Here is an 11,727-nt window from a genome sequence, read left to right as displayed (position 1 = left end):
TTTTTAACTGGTAGCTAGAACCCCTTCTGTCCCTCAATGGCTTTAAAAGTGAAAAATGTTCATTGTCTAGCATGTTGCTATTCCCAGAAACCAGATAACTGGCATGTGATGTTCATTTCCTGACTTAACCAAACTGTGTCAATTCTTTGAGGGGGGTAGGTGGTTGAGGGTGGATATCACAGCACTTAGCTTAGTGCCTTGCAATCAAAATAGGGGATGAATGAAAATAAACTCAATATAATTTAGGTTATTTTGTTTTTTTATTTAAGTATAGTTGGTATGCAATCTTACATTGGTTGTATTAGTTTCAGGTATACATATAGTGATTTCATATTTTTATACCTTACAATGTGATCACTCTACTACTAATTCTAGTAACCATCTGTCACTGTGTAAACTTATCACAGCATTTTTGACCATGTTCCCCTTCCTCTTTTCACCCATCCTCCACCATCTCTCTTCTGGTAACCAAAAGTCTCTGTTTCCATGAGTCTGTTTTTGTTTGTTGTTTTTAGATTCCACATATAAGTGAAACCATACAGTTTTTATCTTCCTCTGCCTGACTTAGCATAACACCCTCCAGAGTCATCATCCATGCTGTCACACATGGCAGGGTTTCATTATCTTGCTTTAGGTTTTTTTAATACAACCTTATGCATGGGAATTTAGGGCCTTGTCTTATCTCTTCACTTCTGTTCCTTCCCTGAATTCATTACAGAAAAATTTCAAATTCAAATCATGTTTTAAAAATTTATTTCATCCTGAGAAGACTCTTCTAAGCAAGACTTATTAACATAGGTGGATGCCTCCAAGGGCAGTGCTCCGCAAAAGCCCTGCCCTAGCCCCGCCCCCACATGCTGGCGGCCCTTCTTTCCCTCCTCCCCTTGCCCTCCCCCTCTTCTTCCCGGCAGTCCTAGCGCCCGCCCTGTCGCTCCTCAAGATGGCGGCCGACAGTGAGGTGAGGCGTTTGCTCTCTACCTATCTCTATCTCTAAGTTCGCTCCTCGGCGTTAGCACCCTTAGGCTCAATCTCTTTCTTTCCTTCTCCTTCCCGCAGCCCGAGTCTGAGGTATTTGAGATCACAGACTTTACCACTGCCTCCGAATGGGAAAGGTGAGTGAGTCGTATCATTAGTTACATGAACCGTGGGCCCCGGCGTCTTTCCGCCGCTTCCCTAGCCTAGACAAACCACACGTGACGCCACTTCTTTGGGAAATATAAGACCCAGGGGTCCCCTGGTCTCAGCGTTCTCCCTTCTCTGGTCAGCTGAAAGCCTCTTCCGCGTCTCGCGTGTCACAAACACCGGCCCGCCCCCGTCAGCTAAACCCTTAAGACTCTTGCTCTCAGAAAAAGTTTTGTTTACTGTTAACACTATTTTCCTTAGACCTTAGTTGCTCACACGCAGAAACAGTTTCCGTGACTACCCCTACTTCTGTTCCGTTTTCATTTACGTTTAACTCGTCTGTTATCGTAAGCAATAAACTTTGCAGCTGCTGCTTTCCTCTCGTGTAACATTGGTATACTATATTTTTAGGAGGAAGCCTTCAGTGTACTTACTGGTGGTCGTCCATCTGCCACACTCCCACCATCTCCATCCTGTCTTTTAGAATGACCTTTTAAAATAGTCTGCATATGGCTTTGGAAAGCTTTAATTCAAGTTGTTACATTTCAGTGGGTCATATACCCAGGCTTCCTGTGCCTGTCAGACTCCACTGAACAGCTGAGTGAAATGTTGTATCATTGCAATTAGTTTAAAGACTAGTTTGTGGAGGAGTGATAGCTTAGATCGAGAAGTTTTCCGTTCGGTGTCACAGAGATGACCCTTCAGTTTTTCTGGGTTTTGAGATGAGTAGTTAGTTTATTGCAACATTTTACAATCTTTCTGGTTGGAAAAGGAAATCTGTGGATGTCATGTTGTTAGATGACATAGGACAGTATAAAAGATCCCTGCTGGGATAATAGTTTGACCTGTGGTACCTTAACCAAAAAAGAAAAGTCAGTAAGACATAACCCCACTGGCAAGGCTTTATTGAGCAGGTACTGTGTGTCCAGAATTGTATCATTTGTCCATTGAAGAAATATTTATTGCGTGCCCATGTTACAATCACAGTTCAGGACATTAGGTATGTGGTGGTCAATAAAAACACAGTTCCTGCTCTTACTGAATGTACAGTTTAGTGGGAGAGACAGACATGAATCAAATAATGGAAATGAGTTTGTAATTACAATGGAAATAAGAGCTGAGAAGGGGAATAAACCTGGTCTTCTAAGCATGTAATCAAGGAACCTAATGAGGAGTCAGAGGAAATGACCCTTCAACTGAGATCTGGAGCTTTCAGGGATAAAGTTATTAAATTTTTCTAGTCAAATCTCAGTACTTTCAGGATAGAGTCCAATTTTTCCCTTTTACCTAGTACTGATGGAATTCATACAATAAGTATTTTAAGGTGTTTATTCTTTTGCTGTGAAAGCTATATTATTTTAAGTTATTTTTATTATAATATCTCCCGGTAGAATTAAAAAGAAAAATCATCTGTAATCCTAGCAAGAGGAGATTGCTACTATTAATTTTGAGAAAATTCCTTCTAATCTGTGTGTGTTGTAAACTTTTTATATCAAACCATATGCTGCTTATTTCTATAGCTTCCATTTTTTCATTTAACATATGAACATTTTATTATTTCCTCAAATGGTCTTTAAAACCTGATTTCTAATGAGTGCATATTATTCCATTGAATGGATATACCATTAATTTGCAACTGTTTGCTGCAGTTGGACATTGAGAGCTTTCAGTTTTTTACCTTTATAAATGCAACGTGCATTTCACGTGCAGATTTTTGCTCACATATAGATACACTTTAAATTTTTATTCCTCTTTTTTTTGTAAATGTATTATTCCTAGAGCACTCATTTCCAAAACTGATAATTGCCTTTTGAACTCCCTCAAAGGAAATTAGTATATTAATTAATAATGCCTTTAATTTTCAAGAGTAATTAATTAGAAGGTTCAGTTTTATCATAAAATGATTTTTCATTATTATCTTACAACAGTAATGTAAACAATATATAATATCACTGAAGAAAAAACCTGATGCCTTTTAATATATTTTGACTAGAATTAACTTTAATACTCTAGCAATACTGTAGGTGTTTTAGAAGAGCAATGTTGCTCTTAGATTGCATCACACTTATATAAGAATTGAGCTTCTTAGAGTAATAACAAGTCTTTTAATATGTATTTAACACTACCACTGAGATTTTCATTTGCTAATATTGAATATGTTACTAGTCAAAATTTATTTTTTTAATAGGTCTGCTTGATCATTAGATTTAAAGTTTAGGTAGTGAATAGTTTTAAAATCTGTCAGTTACTCCTTAAAGCTGACAAATGTACTTGCAGTTTATTGTCAGCTGTCCCTTAAAACTTGTTTTATTTTAATGAGCAAAGTTCTCAAATGTTTTCTTTTTGGGGGACAGAGAGGGAGCTCCTAAATATCTTTAAAGGAAAAGTTAAATCAGTTATTTTGAGGGTGGGAAAAATATTGTGGGTTTCATAATTATCTTTAATATTACTTTGTCAGTTTTTATTTGTCCCAGATTTATTATATTCATTTTAATATAGAGAGCTTTATTCTTAATTTATATTTTATAGAAGGCATTAGACTTATAATTCAAAATCTAAGAATTCTTGGGCTAAAGAAAATTATTTCCACTTTTATTCCACATTGATAAATTAGACTAAAAATATTGAACTTATGGAGACTTCTGTGATAAAAATGTTAAAATATGAAAAATACTTTTGTAAAAGTCTTGTATAACAATAGTAAAAGATGTGCTGTTACATATTTAGAAAGTTTTTTTTTTTTTTGCTCCTTCCTAGGTTTATTTCCAAAGTAGAAGAAGTCTTGAATGACTGGAAACTGATTGGAAACTCTTTGGGAAAGCCACTTGAAAAGGTCAGATCTATTTGCTAGTGTCTCTAATGAGTATTTACTTTGAAACTTAGATTTTTAGACCTTTTGCTGCATTTGGTACATTTGAATTAAATATTTTCTTTAATATGTATAATCTATGAACATAAAATGACATCTGGAAGAACTTGGATTTGAATCTGTGGCAAATGATATATGTAAAGGCATTTGTTAACTTTTTCTTAAATAAAATTTAAATGTATAATGTCATTGTTTGTGAGTGATTTTATTTGTTTCTCCTGATGTTTATTTCTCTCTTCTTCCTTAGAATGTTAGAAAGTCTTCAAAGTTTTTCAGTTGGTCAGAGAAACATTGCAGTTACCAACTTTTGAGGTATTTTCCTTAATGAGGAAAAATCTTGATTTAACAACCAACTTGCTGTCATTAACATCTGTTTTACTCAATTTTTCTATTTTACAATACCACTAAGTATTCTCCCACACTTTTTTTTTTTTAAACCTTATAGATGTTTTGAGGACATTTAAGAATGAAAAAGTTATTCAAAATTGAGGTGGAACTGGTACTGGTGGTTTTACTCATAAACCGTGCACAGATGTTTACAAAAGAATATACTCCGGGAATAAATATGATTTTCTTTATTTTGCTTAAGGGAACTAACAATTTGGTTTTAGGCTTACATAGATGCTTTGTTAGATAATTTTTTTTTGAAGTAAAATTGATCATTTTTATTATAAATCTATTATTAACTGCAATTTACCCCTCTGTAAGGAACTCTCAGTTCTCCATATTTGCTAGAATTTTTCAGCTTAATGGTGATGTTAACAATTTGAGACTATCAAAACATTAGGATTTTCTTCTTTAGCTATAACATAAGAGCAAAAAAAGTAACATTACATATAGAAATCACATGCATCATTTAAAGATATGCTAAAGTATAGAGTAAATTGGTTTACTACAAAGATATTTTTATGATTACATTTTTAAATAAAGAGAAAATGAAGTTCTCCAACAGATCATTTTATTCCATTTGAAATAAATATATAACAATTGCTACAGCTGTCAATAAGATTAAAGGCAAAACTAGCTTTATGTAACTGGAAGGGGAAATGATTTGCACAACCAAAAAGAAAGCTGCATTGGGTATTTGTGAGCTCTGATATATTCCTTAGTTCTATGATTTATGTGTATTTACTGAATATCTGCTATGTGTCAGGGCTGAAGAAATAGTGAAGAAGATCCGTGTTGCCATTGAATACAAATTCTTATGAGAGAGAAAAAATAAATAAGATTAAAATTTTAGATGATATATTCAGTTTTGGGATATAAGCTGGATAATGTATTGAAAGTAGGTAGCACACTGACAAGCAGGTAGTAGGGGCTAAAGGAGTGTTAGCTCTCCAACTCTCCTCCCTGTAGATAGTAGTAAATAAATGAGATACAGAAAACAGATTTCAAGGTGAGCTGTACCTATGATGAATAAAATTAACAAAAGTATAAAGGACAGGGATTATTCAGCATAGAAAAAGTTTAGAGAATGCCTTAATGAGAGATTTTATTTTATGTGAAAGAGAGTGATTACCAATTCTCTTCCTCCTTTGAGGGGGAATTAAAAGTTATTTTAAAAAAATCTTTAATTATTAAGAATTTCAAACATAAAATAGTATAATGAACCACTATGTGCCCGTCACCCAGTTTCAACAATATTTCTTGCCATTTCCTGTTTCAGTAGTACTTCTATCAACTCTCCACGCCCATGAAGGTTTTTTTTATTAGTTGATTCTTTTGGGATAACATTTATATTGTAATGCACAAAATTGCTTATTTTTGACAAATGTTTATGTCACTGTAACATTCTCACTCAAGATATTGGACATTTCTGTTACCCCAGAAAGGTCCTAGTGACCCTTTCCAGTTAATCCTCGTGCTCCTCACCCATGCCTCTGCTGTTCTTTTAATCCAGAGATTACTTTTGCCTGCTCTAGAATTTCATATATGTGGTATTATACAGCATATACTCTTTGTGTTTATTTTTTTTAATACAATATTTTTGACATTCTAGGTTGTTGAATCTAACTTTTTGTATGACTATACCACAAATTGTTTCTCTTGTTGACAGACATGGGCTATTAGGATTAAAACAGAACATTCTGGTATGAGGCCTTTTGTAGACATATTTTTATTTCTCTTGGGTAGTTCCTAGGAGTGGATTTATAGGGTCATAGGATAGTGTATGCTTAATTTTATAAGAAACTACTGAAGCTTTTTGTAACATTTTACCCTCCCACCAGCAATATATGAGCGTTTGGGTGGCTCCACATTTTCACCAACAATTGGTTTTAAGTCTTGTAAAGTTTGGTCAACCTAATGGTTATGTAGTTTCTGGAGTTAATTTTTATTTCTAATTCTGGTTTTAATTTGTATTTCTGTGATGAATACTGATGTTGACCACGTTTTTCATGTGACATTTGTGTCTTTGTAAAATAACCAAATATTTTATCCATGTTTTAAATTGGATTGAGTTTTTGAGTTGTAGGAATTGTTTAGTCTTTTTATATATTCTGCTTTTAAATTAAGTCTTTTCTCAGAGTAGTTTTGCGAGGTCGTGAAGATATTTTTATGCCCTCTTCCAGAAGTGTTATTTTAGTTTATGTTTAGGTCTGTGATCCATCTTGAACTAATATTTGTGTACGATTGAGGTGGGGATCAAAGTTCAGTTTTTTACATACAGATATTCTCTGTATTCTAGAATCTTCTGTCGAAAACTTATTTCTACATTGAATTGTTTTGTTCCCTTTGTCTGACAGTTGACCTAGGGGATCATCTGGAATCTGTATTCTGTTTCATTATTCTATTTGACTATCCTGATGTTACCATGTCTTGACAATTGTAGCATAGGGTTTCCCAGCCTTGGCACTATTGAAATTTTGGGTCATATCGTTGTGGGGCTGTGTTGTGCAGTATATGATAATTAGTAATATCCCTGACCTCTATCTAATAGATGCCAGAAGTACCCTCCCAGTTATGATAACCAAAAATGTATCTAGACATTGTAAAATGTCCCCTGAGGGATAAAATTGCCCCAGTTGAGAACCACTGAATAGCTTTATAGTAGGTTTTGAAGTTAGTTAATATAAATTCTTTAGCTTCTGCTGTTTTCCCAAGATTGGTTTGTCTATTCTAAGTCCTTTATGTTTCCACTATGAATTTTAAGCTTGTCGGTTTCTATAAAAAGGATTATGATTATGCTGGGGCTATGATCGAGATTTTGTTGAATTTGTAGATTACTTTGGGGAGAAGTGACATTTTGACAGTCCAGAAGCTTCCAGTCATGAACATGGCACATCTCTCCAATTATTTAAGTCATCTTTAATTTTTGTCAGCAATGTTTTATGGTTTTTGGTGGAGGTCTTGCATATCTTTTGTTAAATTTATTGCTAAGTATTTTATGTTGCATTATGCATTTGTAAGTGGAATTGTTTTTTAATTTCATTTTGTAGTTTATTGCTGCTAGTGCATAGATGTACAATAAAAATTTTGTGTTGATTTTGTATCTTGGGACCTGGCTAAATGTAAAGATTCATAATCTTTTTGTTAATTCATTTGCATTTTCTACATTCATAATCATATTGCCCATAAATAGGGACAGTTTTAACCTCTTTTTTAATATTTTCGCTTATCATTTCTTATTATTGCACTAACTCGGACCTTCAGTAAAATGTCGAATAGAACTGTTGTAGACATCCTGCCTTCTTCGCAGTGGTGGGGGAATTGTTCTGTGCTTCAGCACTAAGAACTAGGTTTTTTATAGTGTCCTTTAAAGAAAAAGGAAATTATTTTCTTAGTTTGCTGAAAAATTTTTTTTTCACCACAAATGAGATTTTAATGTATTCAAATCTTATTCTGTATCTACTGAGATTATCATATGGTTTTTTTAATTCCCTGAATATGGAAATTATGTTAATATAAGAAGTTTATTATAAAATATATGAATAAGAATTACTATTTTAACCATTTTTAGGTGTAAAATTCATTTAACAATAAGTTTCTCTCCTTTCCTCCAAGTCTCTGATAACCACTATTCTATTTCTATGAATTCAATTACTGTAAGTGGGATCATACAGTATCTGTCCATTTGTGTCTGGCTTTTACATTTCTTGTCCTTAAGGTTATCCATTAACCTTAGAATGTTGTAGAATGTGTCAGAAATCCGTTCCTTTTCAAGATTGATTAATATTCCATTGTATGTATATATGACATTTTGTTAATCCATTCATCTGTTGATGAACATTTGGGTTTTCACTTTTTGGCTGTTGTGAATAATGCTGTGAACATGGTTGTACAAATATCTCTTGGAGTCCCTGCTTTCAATTCTTTTTGCTATATACCCAGAAATGGAATTGTTGGATCATATCATAATTTTATTTTTAATTTTTTGAAGAATTACCATACTTTGGGTGGCTACAAATTCCATTTTTTATCTGAAAATCTTTTTTTTTTTACCTTGTTTTTGAAGGACAGTTTTGCTGAGGCTTGACATTTTTTTCCCAGTTCTTTAAAGGTACAGTTCCATTTTCTTCTCTTCATAGTTTCTGATGAGAAATTAGATGTCATTCATATTTTTGTTCTGTTTTGTTGTTTTTCTGTCTAGCTGTTTTCAGGATTTTTTTTATGTTTCCATTTAAGCTGTGATGTGCATAGTTATATTTTCTTTGTATTTTTCCTGTGTAGGTTTGTTAATATTGAATATGTAAACTTTTTGGTTTTCACCAAATTAGGGAATTTTGGCCATTATTTGTTCAATTATTTTTCTGCCCCATTCTCTATACTTTTTCTGTGACTTAACATGTACTTATATTTGATATTTTAATGCTGTTCCATAGTTCTCTAAGGCTCTGCTGTCCTCAGTCTTTTTTTTTCCTCTCAGATAATTTCTCTTGATTTATCTTTGAGTTCATTAATTATTTCTTCTGCTGTTTCCAATTTGCTGTTAGCCCACCGGATGTGTTTTCCAATTCAGTTGTACTTTTTTAGGTCTAGAAATTTTGTTTGGTTCTCTTTATAGTTTTTAATTCTCTGAGGTTCTTCATGTCTAAATTTGTTTCGAAATATTTCCCTTTAGTTTTTGAGCATATTTCTTATAGCTAGTGTAAAATCAACTGCAACATCTAGGCCTTCTTGGGATTGGTTTCTGTTTACTGTGTTTTCTTGAGTATAGCTCACATTTTCTTGGATTTTTATTTTTTATTGTCATTTCATATGTGTGGGTATCCAGGAATTTCTTAATTTTATGGTTGTATTTTGAGTGAAATATAGAGGCTAGATTCTGTAGTGGTCTTCTGAAGAGTATTTTTTGTTCTAGCAGTTAACTTGATTGAATTAAAACTCCATTCTCTTTTCAGTGGTGATAGCTGCTGAAATTTTTTCTTTCAATCTCCTTTGTCACTGTACCCTGGAGTTTCCACTGCATATGCATGGTTAGGCAGATAGCTAAAATTTGAGGCAGAGTTTATATGCAAATTTGGGAGCCTATCCCCATTAGCTTCTTCCCTTCCAGAATTTACACTTCAACTTTAGAACTTCCCTTCCATCTTTGTACTTTGTCCTTTGTTGACTAAATCTGGTAAAGCTCAACCCTTCTGCAGCGCTGAGTTATGCACAGATTAGAGTGCCCTTATATCAGCAGTTCTCATGGTGTGGTCTGAGGACCTCTGATGCTCCTTGAGAGCCTTTCAAGGGTTGACAAAGCCTTGCTTTTTCTAACTACATAGTGTATTTGAGGCCAATTTTGTTTATATACTGCAGTCGGACTAATGGATTGCAAAGATTGAATGAAAACGCAGATATGAGAATCCCGTTGTCTTTAAAACTATACATTGCAGAGATATACAAAATGTAAGACAATGCCATCCTTCTGATTAATATTTTTGTTTTGGAAAATATTGTGTAGAACTTTATTTAACATGTAATAAGTTCATTATCATTTTAAATGAACTTTAAAATGTATAAATTTTTTTATTTTTAATTTCTAATATGGAGTCTTCAGTAGTTTTTAAGAGTGTAAAGGAGTCCTGAGGCAAAGAAGTTTAAGAACTGCTGTCCTTAGAAAGGTACAAACATCCATATCTCATCAGATATAATTTTTTTTCATGGATAAACTCCAGTTTCTGCCTCTGTTTTATTACTTTTCCGAGCCTTGAAAATCTTTGTTGTTTTTGTCCAGATTTTATAATTATTTGAAGGATGGTTAATCTGACCAAGCTACTTTACCATACAAGACTCTGGGGTGCTGGGAAATGCAGTTAAGAGAGGAGGAAATGGCAGTTACTGCGCATCAGCTCTAGCACCATGCAGTATAATTGTAACTGTGCTGAAGTTATTTAATCCTTAGACACATTTCAGTGATGAAGTATTACCACATTTTATGGGTGAGAGTGACACTTTGGGTGCTTGTAACAATTTGCCCAGGGTCATTCTGCCAGTAGTTTGTGTAAGAAGGATTATACCTAGGTCGTGCTTGCTTTTAAAATCCATGTTGTTTCTATTTTATTCTGCCCTTTTTAGTTTCAGAGATTTAAGTAAATGTAAAGTTATGTAGCAGAAGTATTAGAATAGGCTTCTAAGGCAGTTTTTGGAATTTTAGTGTTTTGAACTTAATAAAATAGATAAAAATCTTGGTGGTGTGTGTATGATACAGCTTGAAGGCAGGGAAATTAAATTCTTTTTAGCCTTGTAATTTTATGATTCTACATAGCCAGCAAAAATTATAAGTACATTTTATGAGATGTTAAGTATGTTAGGTATGGCATGATCTGGTAAAAGACCTTTTTAGTCAGTGACTGACCCTGAAAATTTTATGGAAGAAGAATCATTAACTTTAGAATAATAGAAGAATAAACACTATAAATATAAAAATGAGTTCAAATTTTTTATACCCACTAAATATATAGGAATAACATTGATAGTTGACCCTTGAACAACATGTGGGTGTGGGGCACTGATCCCCCATGCAATTGAAAATTTTCATATGACTTTTGACTTCCCTGAAACTCCTATATGTATTGTATATTGTGTTCTTAAACTAGAGTAAACTAGTGAAAAAATGTTACTAACAAAATCCTAAGGAAGAGAAAATACATTTACAGTATTTAAAAAAAAAATCTACGTATAAGAACCTGCGAAGTTCAAATGCATGTTGTTCAAGGGCCAATGATACTTCAGTACTTGAAGTTCATAAGACAAATATAAAATATTTCTCTTGTATGAGAAACTTCCCAAAGCTATAACAATAAGCCAAACTTGGGACTAATATAATATATTCCTTTGCTTTCTTTCAGAAAATTTAAGTGTTTTATGGGTCATTAGAGTGGGAGGGGGTGGAGATATTTTTAAAGCTAAAGTTTTTGGAAACTAGACAGTTAAGAATCAGTCAGCAATGAGAATACAGTGTTTCTGAAATGAACTAAAAATGAAAGCAACATTGAGCTGCCTATAACATCTTTGGGAATAGGATTATTTAATTTTTATAGCCTTTTTCCTCCTTTATTTTTATTTTTCCCTTAAATAGTAACCATAGGATGTATAACTGCTTTGGATATTATACAGAAGGAAAAAAAAAATCAGTATTTATATCCTAGTTTCTATTCTTTCAAATTGGAAGTTTTTGGATTTGTTACTGTGTTATTTTCTTGTAACAGGAAATTACAGGAGATATCTTTGAGAGACAGCATAGCATAATGATGAAGAGTATTAGCTCTAAAATTATTCTGCTTATGTTGGAATTCTAGTTCTATTGTTTA

The 11,727-nt window shown here is 33.3% G+C and overlaps 1 protein-coding gene across 1 annotated transcript in view; it reads left to right on the top strand.

Annotated features, from left to right (window-relative positions):
- Nucleotides 1–900: 900 nt before the first annotated feature.
- Nucleotides 901–11,727, top strand: part of RAB3GAP1 (RAB3 GTPase activating protein catalytic subunit 1) — an 89,100-nt gene continuing 78,273 nt past the window's right edge. The window contains exons 1-3 of the mRNA XM_011354499.2: nucleotides 901–958; nucleotides 1,057–1,112; nucleotides 3,880–3,955. Of these exons, the coding sequence (XP_011352801.1) occupies nucleotides 941–958; nucleotides 1,057–1,112; nucleotides 3,880–3,955 (150 nt within the window). The 5' untranslated portion in view covers nucleotides 901–940. The remainder of the gene's footprint in view (nucleotides 959–1,056; nucleotides 1,113–3,879; nucleotides 3,956–11,727) is intronic.

The sequence above is a fragment of the Pteropus vampyrus genome, unplaced genomic scaffold (genome assembly GCF_000151845.1).
Source record: "Pteropus vampyrus isolate Shadow unplaced genomic scaffold, Pvam_2.0 Scaffold17, whole genome shotgun sequence".
Lineage (NCBI taxonomy): Eukaryota > Metazoa > Chordata > Mammalia > Chiroptera > Pteropodidae > Pteropus > Pteropus vampyrus.
Note: the sequence above shows the minus strand (reverse complement) of the source record. Positions and strands in the feature narration are given on the sequence as shown.